Source organism: Silurus aristotelis, assembly GCF_946808225.1.
Source record: "Silurus aristotelis genome assembly, chromosome: 19".
NCBI lineage: Eukaryota > Metazoa > Chordata > Actinopteri > Siluriformes > Siluridae > Silurus > Silurus aristotelis.
Genome location: NC_139592.1, coordinates 22,824,536 through 22,845,094, shown reverse-complemented (window position 1 = coordinate 22,845,094; position 20,559 = coordinate 22,824,536). Strand labels below are relative to the sequence as shown.

At 41.2% G+C, this 20,559-nt stretch overlaps 1 protein-coding gene across 5 annotated transcripts in view; it reads right to left on the bottom strand.

Annotated features, from left to right (window-relative positions):
* Positions 1-20,559, bottom strand: part of scube3 (signal peptide, CUB domain, EGF-like 3) — an 81,959-nt gene that overhangs the window by 40,235 nt on the left and 21,165 nt on the right. For 4 of the 5 annotated variants that reach the window (XM_083521360.1, XM_083521359.1, XM_083521362.1 and 1 more), the window contains exons 2-4: positions 16,163-16,285; positions 12,363-12,488; positions 4,439-4,573 (exon numbers count right to left, since the gene is read on the bottom strand). In XM_083521360.1, coding sequence (XP_083377486.1) covers positions 4,439-4,573; positions 12,363-12,488; positions 16,163-16,285 — 384 coding nt within the window. Of the gene's footprint in view, positions 1-4,438; positions 4,574-12,362; positions 12,489-16,162; positions 16,286-20,371; positions 20,520-20,559 lie in introns of those variants that run through there. The other variant, XM_083521361.1, reaches the window with a different exon arrangement.

The window sequence follows — 20,559 nt, the reverse complement described above, 5'->3', positions numbered from 1 at the left end:
TAACACGAGCCTGAGATAAGCCCAGACAACAAAAGTAACCTAATACCCCAGGTATCAAAGCTGTACCTGCTGGAATTCTCAGAGGCCCGAGTTCAGAGCTCCGTGCCAACCATAACACGGGCCTGACGTGCGAGCGGCTATCTGACGCCCAAAACCTCCACTTTTCACCAACAACTTTTTTTTGTTGCTACGGTAAAGAAATTGAAAAGCCTCGCTGATTGCCACGAGCCTGGTGTGTGACGAATGCTTTGCGTGTCGTCTGTGAACCGTAGCAGCGTAGCATACAGCTGTCTATCCCACAATCACCCCCCCACCCCCACCCCAGCCGCTGCCTCAGCAGATCCCCAGGCTAAAGACTAGCGCTGACACAGGGAATGTAACACAAACACTAAACTCAGAAAGATAACAAGCGACACCTATTCATCCTTGTTCTGAAATACTGGCTCGCCGTGTTTGACACATTTTGTATCAGGGGTCTTTGAGCTGAAAAACATTTCAGTAATTCATTTAAAGTAATAATGCTTTAAAAAGTTTTTTATCAATTAACAAAGTAAACAGCAGAAAAATCCAAATCAAATCGATATTTTTGTTGTGACCACACTTTGGCACACTTTTTGCACAAAGTCAAGGATTTAGGTGTTTGATGAACCAATTCTACAAGCAGGTGCTAATGATCATGGAATTTTATATGTAGGTTGAAACCCAGTCATAAGCTGAAACAGGAACAGCTGCAAACTGGGTGAGGAAAAAGAAAAACTCTGCTTCTAAGGTGGGTTTTATTTCACAGGTCCTCCACCATGGCAAGCCTGAGCACAACAACAAGACACATGGTAGTTGTTCTGCACCAGCAAGGTCTCTCCCAGGCAAAGATCTCAAAGCAGACTGGGATTTCAATATGTGCTCTTTAAGCCCAAACAAATGGGTCATTTTGAGAATAAAAAAGTCCAGGAGCATAAACCTGACCAGCATAAACGTTCTCTTTCATTCCTTCTCATGGAGTGAGCACCTTGTTATAAATGACCTGAATGAGCTGTTACTATAGAAATCGAATTGAATACAATAGAAATGCTAACGTTAACGGCCCCATACTCTCCACTCAATTATCAGTTCGTTAGACAGAAGTAGTCATTAAAGCTACCTGTAAACTGTTCTGGGCCTTACACATTCCTGCAGCCCTAATGAGCACCTATCAGCCCACAGACCCATAAAGCGGGATTTATGAAGTAGTTTTATACTTCTGCACAGGGCATGGAGAGGAAAAACAGCAGACACATCTGAACAACAGCTTTCAGCCTATAAGCATGGTCATGCCATATATGGAAAAGGTTTTTTTTTTGTTTTGTTTTTTTTTTGGGGGGGGGGGGGTTGTTTTTTTGCTATGCAATTGAACATGAGTGTTTAAAGAAGAACGGTGAAAAAAAGGTGAAATTTGAGGATTTGAAGCAATAGTTTTTTTTTTATTTCTTTCAAAACAGCATAAAGCTTTTTAAATTCTAAAAAAAGTTAATATATAATTTTATATATATTTTTTTTAAATCACCACCATATGAGATATATATATATATAACATTCATTTTATTTTTTCCTTTGCTGAATAAAAAAAAAATATATAGCACTAAAGTCAAGCACTGATGTAGTTGAGGTGAGAAGGGCTGGAGCAGTCAGCGTTCACATTCAGATAGGTGTTCAACAGAGTTGAGATCTCAAAATCATCTACTCCAACCCATGTGAAGTAGCTCTTCATGCTGGAAAAGGTTTGGATCATCTAACTCGAGTGTAAGATAAGTGAGTCGTCCAAAACTTTAGTCGATGTAGTGTTTGTTCTTTCAGAATGTATACGTTGAAAAAAATAAAAAAACATTTAATACAGTTTCATTCTATTTATTCACAGTCCTGCTTATCGCTCACTTTAGCACGCTGGTCCACAACACATACGAGCCAGAATAAGACTAGACGAGCGTTTCTCCGGCTTCCCCTCAATAATGAATCGTTAAAGGTTTAACGAGTTGATATAAAAGCCAGCGAGCTCACGGACACATGGAACAGAAGCAGCTGAGGGGAAAATGGCACTTTACTAAAGAACATCAAAATATTGTTCAAAAACATACGTTTCTTGGGACGAACTCTATAAAATGCGGTTTAGTCACCAGGATCACTGAAAGTTAATAAAAATATAACTCGTTGCCAAGAAATAGGAAAATCCTTATTTCTGAAGATGTTTCCAAAAAGTCCTTCCATTATCATTACTAAAATGTTTTATCATATATGTTATATGTGAACATATCTTATAAATAATTACCTTTTTAGGTGTTTTAAAAAAAGAATTATTAGACATTGTATGTCCGTTTATGAATGAGTCGTTACTATAGAAACGGTGCCAAATGTATTACAGTCTTGAGAAATATCAGATAGTGATACATCATATTCCAGAACACTACTTCTGTATTTAGGAAACAGAAACACACCCCAGTCTCGTGTCTGAAGGTGGGACGGAGTTCAAGCGCTCGGTCGGGTTATGAGAGAACGTGACGGAGAAGAAACCTATCGGCTCGGACTGACAGCACATCAGCTCACACCGCCGACGTCGGCGCGACCAAAGCTCCAGCTTCCCCAGCGAGCCGCTCTGGAGTTCTAGAAAACGTTTTCAATATATTCCTTTCACAAATCACTCCCATGAGGTAAAAGCAGCAATGTACATACTCCATTTCCCTTAACAGAAGAAGTCCCCGTTTACAAACTGCATTTCTTTGGGGTTGTCTTTGTGTGATATCAAAATTTGTCATTTTAAAGTGATAAATAAGCAAAAAAATAAATCTAATACGGTACTTTTCACAGCAATATATCATCTAATAATCATAAAGGGAGGAGATAGCTTTGTAGGTTAGGTATTCGACTCTGGACCAGAAGGTCACAGGTTCAAATCCAGGCTCCACCAAGCTGCTGGGCCCTTGGGCAAGACCCTTAACCTTCAACTGCTCAATAATGGTGTTTGCTAAAATGCCATTAATGCTAATTATTTCCATTGATTTGTCTTTGACCTTTTTTCTATACAGTCCAACAAAAGTTCTGCTTTAGACAATTAAACAAAAAAAAAAAAATATATGTCTCTCTCAAGTCAAATATACACTGATGGACTGTATTTCACAGATATTCAAGGAAGAAGAGGGCGGAGCTTCTAGGGATCAATTAATTTTAGAGAGTTTGTGTGGAACTGTTAATCATTTCACATTACAACTAAATCAACTAGCGGGTTGTTGTTTTTTTCGGTGTGAAAATATTGAAAAATTCTGAAATTGAATGTATTTTTACATTTTGGGAAATTCTCTGTATACTCAGAGTTCTATAATAACTGTAATAAAACCAGAGTAAATTTATTAGAAATTATTAAAGTGACATTGTGATATAAAAAGGGAATGTAGACTTTGATGGTGTCATTTAATATCAAAGAGCTGCTGATGCAGTTAAGCATCAAGGGCCTTACTCAGGGGCCCAGCAGGGGCAGATTGGTGGTGCTGGGATTTGAACTCACAACTATCTTATTAGAAGTGCAACATCTTCCAGATAATGACTTGATCATCATCTTTTTTTTAGTAGCAGGAAAACAGAGAAAATGTTCTGCTTTTGTGTAAATGTTGGAAAATTATTCTCGCTTTATATTTGAATAAAATGCAAACAATTTTATCGGTCTTAATTAATCTTAGTTTGTTGAAATATTCGCAAAAATATCGGTACAAACAAAACAAAAATTCCGTGACAAAAAAAGAAAAAAAAAGGACCATAAAGTGTTAATAAGTACAATGCATTTTAATTCTACTTATTCCACCAGACGTGGTCCTGACGTTCTCCACGGCGGCAGATCGGTTCTGGGAGAGAAATATGCCGAGCAGACGAGTGCGATCTCTGCTTCGTCTCCCTCCACCAGGGAATGAGAGGAACAGGGGAACGAGGGAACGAGGGGAACTGCAGCATTACAATGTGGTGTTGGTGGATTTACTGCCATTCTGACCTCAGCGTCCAAAAGGTTTTAATTTGGGAGCAATAAAACCAACATTATGATGAAATACGAGAGATTAGCGCAGGGATTTATCAAACCTGCTCCAACAGGGGGGAGAGAGAGAGAGAGAGAGAGAGGGCTAAATAAACACGATAAAGGTCTTGTTTCTTTCAGCGTGTGAAACCTTCAATCCAGGCTCAAATATCAGGGCGCTTATGAAAGGCAAACACGGGGCAGTTCAGCGGGGTAGATGGGTCTCTGGAGGTGAAACTCGGCTGATGCGTGTTTTCTCTAACGCAGTTCATCACAGGAGCCACTAAACATGTCATAGCCAGTGGCTTCATGAAGTCATGAGAAAGTACAGTCATTAAATTTCGATACTGGGCGTGGTTTTAGTGAATGGGGCGGGACAGGGGGCGGAGTTTCGTTGCCTGGGTCACTCACCTTTGGGCCGCTGGATGCAGGTGTGCTGGTTGTCGGAGAGGAAGAACCCTTCTTTACAGCGACACTCGTAACTCCCCATCATGTTCACACACACCTGCTGGCAGCCACCATTCCCCTCCGAACACTCGTCTACATCTGGAGAGAGGGAAAAGAGCGAAGGATTGTGTAAGAGGGATACATAAACAAACAGATAGAAGAAAGAAAGATGGAGTGAGAGAGAGAGACAGAGAGAGAGAGAGAGAGAGAGAGAGAGAGAGAGAGAGAGAGAGAGAGAGAAGGAACATATTCATTGGAGAGAAATAGACAGAGGAGAGACAGACGGAGAGACAGAAAGAGACCAAAAGTGATCTAGATTGAATGAAAAGAGACAGAGAGAAAGATATATAGAGAAAGAGAGAGATAAAAGGAATGTATTCATTTGAGAAATAAAGACAGAGAAGAGACCGACCGAGAGAAAGATGGAGCGACAGACAGAGATTAAAAAGATGCCGACTGAATAAGGAGAGACAAAGAGAAAGATGGAGGGATGGAATGAGACTAAAAGAAGTGCAGATTGAACGAGGAGAAACAGAGTAAGAAGGAGAGAGACAGAGAGAGACTGAAAGAAATACAGATTCAATGAAAACAGACCGAGAAAGATAAAAAAGAGACAGAAAGAAAGACAAAGAACAAAATGTGAAAGAGCAAGAGACAGAAATATGTAAAAATAGAGATTGAGGACAAGAGATAAATGAAGACAAGGAGATGGAAAGAGAGCGGGACAGAGAAAAAGACAGAACAACAGATATAGTATGTCTAAAAAAAGACAGATAAAGAGTGAAACAATGTTTCATCATTTAAAATGTTATGATCAATCTTTTCTTTATTCTTGATCTCGTAGGGTAAAAGTTCTTCAAAACTTCACAATAATGGTAGTCCTTCTGAATACTTGCTGCGACTGGTTCCTGTGTGCTTTTTTTCCACATGGAACGAACAGCTGGATCAAATTAGCAGAGCAAAATTGCGATTTGTGAAGACGATGGCTATCGTGAGGCTCAGGAAATGTTCGTGTTGCTCTTTTGGACCCTTAATGTGTTTTTTTCACCTGGAAATGTGGACATTTCACTGCATGCACAGCTCGAAGATACATACAGAAGATGGTCCCTAATGCGTCCCACATGAATGAGAAGCTTCTAATGGTGACTAATGGTGCTGACTGGTGCTATTCTGACCAACAACTGCAATTTCATCACGTAGAGCGAGTTAGAACAAAGAGCAAAATCCTGTGTGAAACATGGAAAATCTGCCACAGAGACGTTTGACACACGCCGATGCTGCAACACGTTCCACGTGGTCTCATTTCCTCACCCACTCTACTCCCCAGATTTCGACTTCGCCGTCTTCCCGAAGATGAAGATCCGGCGCGATTTGCTCAAGGTGGCAGGAACGCTGGGGGCGCTGTATTACTGTGCAAGGGGACTATTTTGAAGGTGGTAGTGTGGATAAAAGTACTTTCCTGGAAACAGGGCGAGTCTCGAAACTTTTTGACACCACCTCAGAAAAACCTCGTGAAAAATGTAAAAGAAGAAGAAGAATTCATGGCCTCCCTGGACTTCTGCACAAGCCCTTTTATGACAGTAATATGTAAATTCCTGCCTGTAAAACGTGACTCTCGGCTGCCGTAAATCAAGTAGTCGGGATGATACTGAGTAATGCTGATGTTAAAAGAGCTCCTGGTGAGTTAATGGCGCTCGTAAAAAGGTCCTACTCGGCTTCAGAGGAGTGGCTCTGGCACGCATGGTGTTACTGCACGCCTCGCGACCGGGCCCGAGATTCCAGTTTTAAGCAGTCAGGAAGTTGAAGACCTTCCCGTAAGCTCCTGGCACGACGTGTGATCCCCGGCAGATGTTAAAATGCTCCCGAGGAGAAGCCACTTGCTCCGGGTTGGTCACAACGAGGACAGAGCGTGAAGACAGACACGGATTATTGGGATTTCAGGAGCGAGACATCAAACTGACTCCGCATCCCCATTTAAAGTGAATATACGAGTCCCCAGGGAGAGAGAAGCGTTCCAGTGCTTTAAACATGAACCTGAGAAAAACAATAAGGAAAATATTAAAGCCGGCTATCAACCAGTCGCTTTAGTGCTCTCTGGCTTCCGTCTGGAGCGCCGGGACCTGGACGGAATATCGGATCGGGATCGAATTGCGAAATGGCTTCTAAATGCTGCTGTAGTCAAATAAATGCAGGATTTTTTTTTACTTCTTTTGTTACACTATTATCAAAGTTATTACATTTATTTATTGAGTTCTTCTATTCCTCATGCTCGGTTTAATAGCCTTAATAAGAATTGATCCAAACCTCAATAACTCAAAAACGGGCCGCTTTAAATATAACGCAAGTTTGGCCTCCGTTTGTTCTGTGGGTGGAAAGTTCAGGAGTAAAAAGTTCTCCGTTTCGAATGAACAGCCAAACTTTTCATCGTCCTCGTATAAATTTAGCTTAATATTCCAATAGTTGGATTGTGTTCGGAAAATAAATCTGAACTGGAGATCTGTGGAATGGATGGACTTGGCTCCAGAAACGTCTGATGTACAGGTTCATAATTAAAAACTGATATTTTGGGACAAATTTATTGATCGGGAATGTTCTCACAACGGCATAATCGAGCCCAGACTTAATCAAATTGTGTTTTGCTCGACCACTTTCACACATGGCACGTGTAAAAAAAGGTTTTTGCAAACGTTTGTGGACATGATTGGAGTGATTTCTTTTTTTTTTTTTTTTTTTTCAAAATGTTTCATTTCCCATTTCTTGTTATAATAATCTCCACTCTATTGAGATGATGTTCCACTAGATTTTGGAGATTTGTGACTGAGATTTATTCAGCCACAAGGGTGTTAGTAAAGTCGGGTAGGTTGGGTAGGTGAGGTGAGGAGGCCTGGGGTTCAGTCAGCGTTCACATTCATCCTAAAGGCTCTATCTTCATGGAGATGGCTTTGTGCACAGGGGCATCGTCATGCTGAAACCGGTTTGGGTCTCATAGTTCTCATGGGTCTCAAGAACAAAGTTTGTGCCTCCAACTTTGTGGTTACAGTTAGAGAAAGAACCGTACATGGACCAAAACCTTTTGACCAATCAGAAAAGAGAATTAAAGGACAGGGGAGAAAAAAGTCTCTCATATAAATTAAGCTAAAGAATTCAATTGGGCTCACTGGTTATGTTCTGGAGGGAAAGTTAATTTTTATTCTTCTAATCAACACACACACACACACACACACACACACCAGTGTTGGACAGTAAGGAAGTAAATGTAATTCTTTGCTGTACTTGAGTAGCTTTTTCACGTATCTGTACTTTACTGAAGTATTCAATTTGTGGAGACTTTTACTTTTTACTCGCCTACATTTAGTGAAATCGGTCGTTCCTTTTTATTAATGAGGATAAAAACGTAACCGGTAAAACACGCAGCGAGTCACCAATCAGGGTCGAGCGCACGCTCTGTTTTACACGTGTTCAGATCGGTGCTTGGTGCATCTACTGATCACCAACATACAGTTCAGCATCAGTTCAACATCAAGCAGAACATTTAGAGAGGAATAAATGATGAAGAAACTCCAGACTCGAACTCGCCACAACACACGTGACCTCATTTACCCTTTTTTTTTTTTGTAAAGTAGTTGTAAAGAAGGTTTTGGGTTCATGATGATTGTAATAGAAATCAATCAGTGTTTGAGTCATTAATATTATTCTATTAATAGATCAGTGTGCTGAGAGTCACATTCGAGTCTTTACACAGAAACTGAGGTGATTAATTAAAGAATCTTGTGATAAAAATGATAATAGGAACATTATAGTTATAATAAATCACTATTTTGGATACTTAAGTACATTTGAAAGCAAAAAATGTTGTCCTTTTACTCAAGTGAAAGTTTAAAGGGACACTTTTACTTGAGTCACATTTTACTGAGTTTATCTGTACTCTACTTTAACTCAAGTACCACTACTGACACACACACACACACACACACACACACACACACACACACACACACACACACACACACACACACACACACACACACACACACACACACACACACACACACACACACACACACAGGCGAGTAACCTCAACCAATCAACAGAAGGTCAGAAAAGGCCCCCAGGCTTCCGAGAATAATTTGATTTATTGTCCACACCTCGGTCCAAGTCTCGCAGCGCCTCTCCAATCATTTAATAACGCTTTAATCTCAAACAATGTGATCTGTTGAAATAACCCCTCTTTCTCAATTACACCAGAAATCGGCGTACCGAACAATAACCGAGAAGCGTAACACGAGACAAAGAGAATAAATTTTATGAAGCGAGAACCATCTGGAGAACAAGGATCATTCATTTCCTCATAAGCAGATGAAAGTAATCGATGAAAAATGACCCGTGTTAGAGGAGTCACGGACACAAAACACAGAGGAGCCGAGCGCCGACATCAAGGACTTAACGAGCAGCTGTTAAACTCTAGCCTGGACATGGGTACATATGCTGACTCCCTCTCTCTCTCTCTGACACACACACACACACACACACACACACACACACACACTCTTCTAAATGAGCCGTCGCCTTGGTGGATCACGTCTCCTCGTCACTCGGCTCCAACAGAGGCCTGCGCTATGAGATGGAGACGGCCGGCTTCCAAAGCAAATATTTTGAAAAGGAAAGGGATTCTGGCGAGCGCTCAGGATATTTGCGCTTAAAAGTTTTTCTCTTTTTTTTTTTTTTACATTTTGATTAAACAAATATGATTTGACCGAAAATGTAATCAAGTTGAAAAGACTGAAAAAAATGGCTGGAAAAAAATAAAAAGGCATCGTCCTGTCTGGCTTTTTACAAACACACACACACACACACACACACACACACACACACACACACACACACACACACACACACACACACACACACACTCTTTGTGGATAATTTGTGGATTAGTATGATGCTTAATAGGAGGCGTTCACTAATCACACACTGGCACACACATTATAAATAATATAATATAAATAATCTGAAATTTTTTACTTTAACTTCATCAACCCCTAATGGGAAACATGCTAGTCATTAATATTAGCATAACACTAGCTAAACCATACACCTGTGAAGAATTAGCTTCCTGTCCCGACACTGTTCCTCGCTCTCAAGGCGGTGAGAGATCTACGAGTCTCGTTCAGGTCTTTCACAACAATAAATCTCACCACGCTTCATTACAACGCTGATTAAACCTTGCAGGTTAATCCACTGAAATGACGCTGTCTCGCGTTACGCAAGGCTCACTGGGCTAATAAACAAATACGCTAGATGGACAAAGGTTTGTGGACACCTGAACATTGAGCTTTTTGAACATCGCATTCCACATTTAGTCTCCATTTGCTGTTAGAGTAACCTCCACTCTTCTGAAAAGATGTTCTATTAGATTTTGTGGAAATCTGTGGAGATTCAATCAGCCAGAAGGGTGTTAGTAAAGTCGGGTTCTAACGTAGGTGAGGTGAGGTGAGGTGAGGAGGCCTTGGGTGCAGTCAAGGTTCCCATTCATCCCAAAGATGTTCAATAGGTTTGGAGATCTGCAGCAGGAGATCGTCCACTCCAACCCATATAAAGCATATCTTCATGGGGCTGAATTTGAACAGGTTCAAGTGAAAGGGAAAAAAGGATTCATGATTCAGAGCAGACGATCCAGAGTCTATTTCAGGAACATTGTGAGTGAGACTGGGAATTAATGGTCTTACACAATGCTACTATTTGCACTCCAAATATCCGTTTCTGTATTTTATTTCTTGGTTCCTCAGCCTTAGCTTTATCTCTTCAGGTTTTAGCTGCTCTTAACTTACATTTACATTTCTTTTATTTGGCAGACACCCTTATCCAGAGCGACTTATGTTTATCTCAAATCATATAACTGAGCAACTATTGGGTTAAAGGCCTTGCTTAGGGGCCCAGATGTGGCAGCTTGGTGTGGCTGGGATTTAAACTCATGACCTTCAAGTCCATTGCCTTAACCACTAAGTTACCATCTCCCAATACAGGGACGGAACTGATTTCTTGAATGACATTTTTTTTTTTACTCTACTCACACTGTATGTTTGTGTGATTAGATAAAACATTGTCCGAGATCAAGTGGATCAAATTAAGATCCAGACTCCATCCCATATTACAGGACTGAGCCGTAGCATCAACATGCTTGTACTTTTAATTTGCAGGCTTTCAGAAGCGGCACGCTTTTTCTAACACGCCAGCGACTGAAGCACTGGTCCACAAATATTTAGCTGCACACCTCTGCAAGGAGGCGAAGAGATCGATAAACACTGCGCTGCCTTCGAACCTGGCTTTCAGGGAGGAAAGCAGAAAGCTTTCAAGAAACTAGAAACGAGCTGAGCAAAGACTTAACTGTCTCAACACTAATCCAAAGATACACCCTTAAAAACAGGACTCGTTCTTTTACCGGCTCCGAGGGAAGGGCAAGTGGAAAAACCAAAATCCAAACAAACAAATAAAGTCTTTTCCCGACAAGATTAAAAGATTTTTTTTCACTTTCCCCCTTTCCACTAAGAGGCGGTGAAAATGAGGAGTCGACCGAGTCGGGTATTTTTAGCCAGGCTTTAGCACTTGAGATGGCCAGATCTTCATTAATATTCAGTTCAATGCCATGTCTTGTAGCTTTTCACATCACATCTAAACTGCTGTGTATATAACAGAAATAGGTTTGCTGAGGGTTGGGGTTTTGGGGGAAAAACTACCACGGAATATGTCAAAATCACACACTTTCATCAAAATATTTGACTCTTAACCAAGAGAAAGTGAGAGTGTGGATTCCAGATGTCACGGAGATAAAGAGAAATCAATCGTCAGACCTGCTTGTTTACTCGGCCTTGTTGCCGTCAGCTCAGATGTGACGAGCACAACACGCTTCGATTGAGTACCAACGAGAGGGACATAAAAAATAAACAAGCCACACTCGCCGATATCAAAGGAGGCCTGTAGGTGGGCCGGAGAAGCCGAGATAACAAATTACACGCCCTGCCCAACATGGTCACAAATGATCTCCACCAGGGCCGGTCAGGCTAAATGAACTGAAACGAAGCGCGGCGCTCGCAAGAGAGTCCCGAGCGCGAACGCGAGATCAAATGATTTCAGAAAAGAGAGAGAGAGAGAGAGAGAGAGAGAGAGAGAGAGAGAGAGAGAGAGAGAGAGAGAGAGAGAGAGAGAGAGAGAGAGAGAGAGCTCACTGCATGCAAGTATTAGATTACTTTGTGTTCCTGGTGATAACGATCAGTTAGAAAAGGTTTGAAGAGGGACTGGGTGTTCCACAAGCCTGGACCTGCAATCCACAGAGCAGCCAACTCAATTGTCCATATCAATGCGTTTAAAAGGCTCATTAAAGAGACACTGAGTAGGATTTAGATAAACCCGCCTGGAACACGGTGAGCAGAAGAAGTGACTAAAGGGTTGTCATGATGAGCGAGATAAAGTGACATCTGATTCTCTTATGAGGACCACACCGGAGGCGTTTCCACTGTTGATGTCTCTGATGTTATTGCTTCAGGGGAATTTATAATTATACATAACCAAAAAAGAGACAGAGGAAAGAATAAAAAAAACACGATTACCCGTAAAACCTGCGTTTGGTTATTTGCATGCACTCGTTCTGCTTTTCATTCGAGACTTTACTGAGCTTTGTTTAGATCGACTTTGCTGATCTGGAACATTCGGTTAGGAAATGTAGCAGAAATGCACTTGCAGAGTCCAAACAAACGACTCGATGACACGGTGCCGCTGGCCGAGCCGTCCCCCGGAGAAGGACCGAAGACTGTTGTTATGAACTTCGTTTTTTATGTCCACGGAGCAAAAATAAGCACCACACACATGTTTTAAACACATACACTAAACTAACCCAGGCAGTTATGGCCGTCGTGTGCGAGGCGGAAGCCGTCGTAGCACGTGCACCGGTAGTTCCCCGGGATGTTTATACACTCGTGGACGCATCCTCCGTTATAGTCGCTCTCACACTCGTCGATGTCTGCAAGGAAACAACAAACAAACAAGAGAAGATGCGATTAGCATAGCGATAACGTCTTTATTCACACTTTTTGACTTTGGAACAGTTTTTTTTTTTTACTTGACACTCGCTTCTGGATCCTTCGTTACAAGTTTTCATGAAGGAGCCAATTAGTACTTTGTCTATTTATTTTGAATTGTTTTTATCTAAAGACAACCAGGATGCACACACGACTCAATTTTTTCTTTCCTGAGAGACGAAATCACAAAACAAGACTCAGGATCAGCAGATTCACAGCCGGCAAGCAAAGAAAAAAACTCTTCTGTGAAAAAAAAATCTTCTGTGACTGCACTCTGTGGAACCAAAATGATCACTTCATGAATTCCTTGTTCCTCTCTACGCTGAAGATAGTTCTTAATTATATTGGCTGTACTTTCAGGGTCTTTGTGCTGCTGCAGAATATTTTTGGGACCAATCAGACGCCTCCCTGATGGTGTTGCATGATGGATAAGTTTCTGCCTGTATTTCTGAGCACTGAGGACACCATTAATCCTGACCAAATCTACAACCTAATTTAAGAAAAATGCAGGAACCTCCACCATGCTTCATTGTTGCCTGCATACCCTCATTATTGTACCACTCTCCAGCCCTGGAGGTAAAACTTATTTTTTGCTACAGCCATATATTTTAGATTTTGACTCATCAGGCCAGAGCTCCTGTTGCCCATTTTTTCTGTGCCCCAGATCCTGTGTTTTTTTGCATAGCACTTAGCCTTGTTTTCATGTCGGAGGTCTGGCTTTTGGCCCCAATTCTTCCATGAAGATCACTTCTGGTCAGACTTCTCTGACAGTAAATGGGTGTACCTGAGAAAAATTGGTTTCCTCCAGTTCTTTGCTAATGGCATTGCTGGAAATCTTTAGAGGTTGAAAACATGTATGTGTTTGCCATCTGCTGCATCAAGTTTCCTTGGCCGACCACTGCGTCTACTCTCCTTAACATCACCCGTTTCTTTGTGTTTCTTCAAAACAGCTTGAAACCTCAATGTGCTTTAAAATCTAATGCAGTAAAACTACATTGTGTCTTATTTCTATGCTCAGTCTTGCCATGCTGTAGGACTAGGGGTCTTCCACAATCTCTCCTTAGGAGCAGAGTGGCTGGCTATTTATCCAGTTTGAAGCTCCTACACAGCTGTTTCTGTTTTAGTTAATGACTGGGTTTTAACCTACATATGAAATTGATGATCATTAGCACTTGCTTGGATAGGGAAGTGGTAGCTTAGTAGGATAAGGCCTTTGGACTTCTAATTGGAAGGTTGTGAGTTTAAATCCCAGGACCACTGCTGGGCCCCTGAGCAAGGCCCCTAACTCTTACCTGCTTAGTTGTAAGTCACTCTGGATAATATTTCAAATGTAGATAATGTTAATTGTACACCTCCTACAACACCCCTTAATTTGTGCAAGTGTAACAATTGAATACGAAAGGGTGGTCCTGCACTGATCTTTATTTCCATAGGTAGGAAATGCAGAGCGCGTGTCTGGAACAATCCAAGAGACACAGTGTAGTTGACAACTAGTAGTGTCAACTGACACATGACCATTGTGTCTTCCATAAAGAAAGGACTAAGCAAAATGGCTGCTGCTGTGGACCACAGTGGTACCATCAAACATTTTGAAGAACAGTTCCTGAGCAATGAAAGGTAGACTTCAGTCAACCTCAACAGTTGAAATAACAAGAGCTCTTTCAAGGTTCTGCTCCACTTGGTTGGAATTTTTTTCTTCTCTACAGGGTCAAGAACATGCTGGCCATCCTGTCATGTTTGCTGCCCAATTGGGTGCTAATTAACCAGATGCCCCTGGTGCCCTTTGCTGAGTTTCCCAGTGGAGAAGGCGTGTCCAAATCATGTTTGCAGTTGTTTTTTGTCTTCTACTTTTCTGGGGTCTTTTTTGCCTCAGATGAACCTCAGCCTAGATTTGTAAAGTCCACACCAATTTGTTTTTTTTCCTGGCTTTTCAGCACATCCCAAAATGGAACTGATCATCTAGTTGATTACGTGTGTCCAGGAAACCAACTTAGATGCAAACATTTCTGGAAAATCAGACTGTCCACTCACTTAAAAGGCATTTTGTTCGGTCCCTCGGAAACTCAGGTCACACCATAAATCAAAAGATAAAGTCAGCGCTCTAACACTGGGTCAGAATGCTCTGAGGGCTGAGGGCTTCAGTCACCACTCTCTCACCCCTCATTCATTACAATCACACTGTTTACATGCCATTACTTAGGAACACACAGATGCAGCTGTGGAACTTTTATTGTTTTTTTATCCAAGGAAAGTGTTTTTATTGAAGGAAACCTTTGCAGGCCATCAACATCTTTAGCTGATATCAATGCACAATTTATGCTGCTTTTTTTGTAATTTTATAATTTTTTTCTGTTCTTTTCTTATTCAGTAAAGAAGTAGTTTTTGTAGCAAACTGGAGTTCAAACAGTACACCTAAAACAGCCAAGCTAAAAGCATTCCGAAACTGATCCCAAATCAGCGCAGAGCATCCAGTGCACAAACACGCCAAAGCTCGCTGGCTCTTAAACGTTTTCGCCTGAGGTGTTTGCAGCCAGAGAGGGTTATTTGGAGAGCCAAGGCAGCCAGACAAACACAGCAGCCTCTTATACCGCACGCGCCCTCACTCCTCTCCTCAAATCTCAGTGGACGTCCTCTCATAACTGGCAGTCAGCCCACAGAACTTCACTCAACATCCAAGCCTTTTTCTGCTTTTATGACTTAGTTCATGTCCTCATTTATAATGCTTATAACATTAATGGCAGGCAGCCAAGGCAGGCAAGCCAGAAGGCCAAGCAGCACGAGGAACACAAGTGAAACTGGGAGGGTCGATGGGACAAGGTGAAACTGTCCCAGCAATGAAAGCAGAGATGGATGAGCTTTTTTGAAGGGGCCGCGTTTCCAGAGAGGAAAAGTGGCCGCAGGCTCTCGCCGTTTCCCCTCTCTGCCGAGTATCACACCGCCGCCCGTCTGGCAGCGCTCACAGATGCTCACTCGTGAATCCTAATCACTAAACATGTGTAAGAAATTTCCTCCTCAAACACATGGGCAGTGGAAGGATCTAAATAAAATCTTTTCTTAAGAGTTCACTTGATCCTGCACCTCGGTTCCCCGATGCGAGGTGGAAAGTGCAGCCAAAGAACTGAAGCAGTGCGGTGTTACTGCGAACACACATACACACACTGAAATGAGGTACTTAAAGGTAATAAATGCTTAAACAAATCATAGAAACTTCTAAAGAAAGCTTTACAGGTTTGCTACACAACAGGTTCCAAAAGTATGCCCACTGCCAAGAAGTCATAAAAAAACCTAGTCATAAGTTGCAAACTTTGTCAAGTTGCATTTCTCTAATAATATTAATTCACCGTTAATACTATTTAAATAATATGTCAAAAAAGTGTTACTATTGACCAAACGCAGGATTGTTTACTGAACTTATGGTACCGATTCCTTTTTATAAGAAAAGCTGTTTTTTTTATAGAATACTTTACCTACAACCTTTCTGAGAATGATCACAGAATTCACATTTAACCAGAATACTCCAAACACGAACATCTGCGAGTGTCAAAAAAAATCTTGAATACTCATTGGTCAGAAGGTAACCAATCAGACAAAAGACCTGCGTATTTTGCAGTCGTACCTCCGCATTGCTTTCCGTCTCCTGTATACCCAGACTTGCAGATGCACTTGTAGGATCTGAAAGTGTTCTGGCAGATAGCATCAATGCTGCAGTTGTCCGTGGTCTCCACACACTCGTCCACATCTGGAAGCAGAGAGAGAGAGAGAGAGAGAGAGAGAGAGAGAGAGAGAGAGAAGAGAGAGAGAGAGAGAGAGCATAGATTAAATAAATAATTGAGTCAATTAGGAGAAAGAAAGAAAAAAAAAAAAAAAAGACTATACAGTTAGAATGATTGATATTTCCAGAGCATAGTAGGTTGCATAATCTAGTGTAAATGTCGCATAACGCCAGCATCACAATTGACTGCTACAGTACTGTTGACGCTTGTGAGGGGTGTGGCCTCTTTTTCATTTTATGAGAAACGATAAATATAAAGCCAACTACTGAAGTATCAGATGACACGATGGTTATAAGTTCTTCTAATAATTGCAGGTAGCAATAAAAGGTGTGGGTGGGGAAATTGAAAAAAATATTTTGGAACACATGAACTATAAGATCATCAAAAAATATTATTCCAGGGATCAACTGGCTGAATTAAAGAAGACTAAGAGTACAAAGACTACAAGTAAGTTGTAAACAGTGTATTTTATTCCATTATCTACCTACACCTAGGTCTAGCTGGTGTAACAATGGTCAACCTGAGAGATTAGTTGGTCACAGCCTGATTACTTAGAACCAGCTTTACATGACTAACATGAACATTGTGAACATGACTAGCTGAAAGTAATATGACCAGCTAGAAACCAAAACAAACAAACAGTATTATAGCTATAGCTTTATTTACCTTTCTATGGGGGAGGTAAAAGCTCAGTGGGAAAGACTGAGTTACTGATCTGAAGTTTTGGGGAAATTTTGGGGTCCTTTTTAGCAAGGCCCTTAACCCTTTGTGTTAAAGGTCTGCTGTATCATGGCTGACCCTGAGTTTTGACCCTAGTTTCCTAACCTCAAAGAGATATGTAAAGGAAGAATTTCACTGTGCTGTAACGTACATGTGATAATGTAAATAAAAATCGTCTTTCTTTCCTTGTCATACATAATTTGCATGAAATTGAGACAATCTCTCATTTGAAACCGAGGCTCCGAGATCAACTAATTACAAAATCAATGCTAAATGTTTAGATCAGTGTACAGATTCTATTGCCACGACAAGTTCAACAAGAAAAGACCTTTCCTACCGAACATGCATGAAACTTCAAAGCGCCAGACAGGAACTGTTTTCTCCCTGAGTAACAACCGATGCTGTAACTTCTCCCTTTCCTCTCATCTATGTATCTTACCGTGAAAGCAAATTCCTGTCACAGCAGAGCGACCGAGTAAACGACTGAGGAAACTGTAAACGGTATTCCCGCCGTCTCCAGCAGCACCGTTTACAACCAATATCTGCCTCAGATCTCTCTGGGCCTGGCTGTGCTAAGCTGATTGCGCTGTCCTGAAGATCTGGCATTGATTTGAAGGTTAAAACAAAAAATCCCAATGCGGCTTCCTACCTGAAAGCCGCATCGGCATGCTGAACATGTTAGCAGGAGATTTCGCGTCTTTGTCTTTGCTTTAGACGCAACAACAAACAATTCTGCCATTAGCTGTAATAGAAACAAACGTGGCTCTGATCTGGCAGGCTAATCAGAAACTACGGTAGATTGCAAATTACTGCTCTTTTTTTGTATGGCGTTTGTGTTGCTTTGCATTAACAGTCTTTGAAAGTTCAGGCACATACAGACAGATGAACACAAGACAATGTTTGATCTGAGTAATTACTGCGGAGTTTTTATCATTACAGGAGCAGCTGCTTGTCACTTTGAATACCTCCCTCGCTTTTCTTGGACAAAAAACACTCGCAAGGTTTTGCCCCTGAAACTCCAGAATCTCTTCACAAGAGCATCCAAGGAATTTCTGACAAAAGACATGTGGAAAGGAAAAGTTGAATCGACCTGAAATGGAATGTTTATTTTAGACTACAATTTAATACCTTGTGTTAATTAGAGTCATAAATAAGCCAATACTGGTTCACCAAATTGGTGACTAAACTTTCCATCCATAAAACATACAGGAGGCCCTTTTGGGGCTAATCGCGAGGTCCAGAGATGGAAAAGGTTAGCGTAGCTTTAACTAAAAAGCTCTATTTATTATAGACTTTGTGATAAAAAAACAAAATATTTGGAAGAATTCAAACGCAACAAGCTAATCCCATTCATCAAATTGTTTAATTAAAGAAGAGTACAAAGACTACAAGTAAGTTGTGCACTGTGGATCTCATAATAGTTCTGCTTTAACAGCTCAGACTAGCTAAAGATATTTTGTTTGTTGTTTTATCTAGCTACTCTCTCACCCTGAGCTGGTGTTACACTGGGCCTGCCGATGGGACAGTTTCACTCCAGGCTTGACCAACATTAATCCAGGTGCACACTGAGATTTTGGAAATGATTTGTTCATCTCAGACAAATTTCAAAAATCTAAAAGATTCTAATATTTTGAGGCAAAAATCAGTCTTTTTCCGCCAATGAAATTCTGGCAGTGTCAAAAGATTTCTGATTCTTTCCTGCAGTTAGCAATTAGCATGACGACATCAAACCACCGCAGTGAAAAGTTGAGGTGGGTTATTACCGAGGCATATCGTGAACAACAAGAACGCTACAGATCATTTTAGTTTTTTCCACACTGGACTAACCATATAGAACCAACCTGCTAGTGCTCAAACCGCTATGAAGTCATCAGAACAAACAGGCCTAGCAAACTAAAACCAGCTTAGCGACTCAGAACCTTCCTGTTGGTATCTAAAACACATCTTAAACAACCAAACACAACCAGTTTGACATGCTTACACTGGTGACCAGGTAACAGCCAGTTGCTTTAAGATAATGATAGCCTAGCTTAACCTAGCTTAAACTTTAACAGCCAGCGGAATCACAAAACAACCACATTACAGCTGATCTCAATAATCCAGTCAGATTTGTATGGACCTGTATTTGTTCTCTGCAGTAAAAAGGGGCCCACTGATATTTTTCACACCGCTAGCAAGGTGAAGATCTGGACAAGAGTCACGTAGGGTAAACGGAGTGGCTCTGTGGCTAGCGCACTTCTATATTACTCAAATGTAAAGTGCATCGGGATTAAAAACTGTTTATCTTACAGGGCTTTTAGAGCTGCTGTGCTGTATCTACAGAGCGCTCGAGCTACGGAACGTGTCGGGGAAAGAGAAGAGGAATGCATCAGCACTCGATGTTGGAGGGGATGTATAGCACAGGGAGAAAAAAAATAAAAACAACATCTCTGGATTAGGAGCAAATCCTAGAATCGGCGAAAATGTATTGAAAGACACGGATCAGTTTCAGTACAAACGCTGTGGTTAAGGTTCTGGGTTACAGCCCCGGTATCGCAAAGCTGCCACTCTTGAGCAGGGCCTTAAGAGTTAGCTTCCTAACATCGCTAGGATATTTGAAGAAAGAATTAGTTGTTATGTACATATAAAAAGTAAAAACCCCTTTTATTTTAATAGTTAAAAATGACTAATCAGGAGCGCGAAACATATCAGACGCCTCGTAAAGAACACAAGCACATTTTTTTGGTTCATTTGTATCTTTGGCTCACATGAGAAACTCACAGGAACTATGAGATGCCCATGCAGTCAACGTTTACCCAAAAAAATAAAGAGGGAGAAGAAATAATGTGCAGGCCCTTTGGCTAATAAGCACTAATTGCTAAGTCTCGGCACTCAGAACCAGCGTCCGGTTAAACAGTGGTCCATCCCTCCGCCAGGAGAAAGCACTTAATAACGTTTTAAGTGAAATTAGAATTATTAGACAAGTAATTAAAGGGGAATAAAGAAAGCGATTCCTGTCAAGTGCCCGAAGCAAAGCTGCGGAAAAATGTTCGGCTTCAAAACACAAACGCTTTCTTTTTTTTCTTTCTTTTTTTTCACAGAGCAAATAAACATGTCAGCGTTAATCTGTCTGAAAGTGGGCTTTTAAAAACATTCCTCTGACATAAAAAAAATAATAAAATCGCCGAGGCCAAGTAACGCATGCCTAGAAATTGACTCATGCAGCTCCTTCTTCGTTTTTTTCCTCTCCTTCTTTCGCACTCTTAAAAATGGCATGCAGGTTTTTTTTTTTTTTTTTTGCAAAATATCCAGATTGAAGAATAAATTTTCCAAGAAGCTCCAACGATGCACACACTTCAAATCGGCAGCGTACATCGGAGGGGGGGCGGCCAGCTGTTTGCTTTCTGTGACTTCAAAGATTTTGCTAATGCTGATGTTTATGTCATGTGATTGCGGGAAACGGCACGCTGAAGCCCAGACTCCGTCCAGCAGCGTGAAGAGACCATACCACAATCATCCAGCAATCATCCATACAGCTACA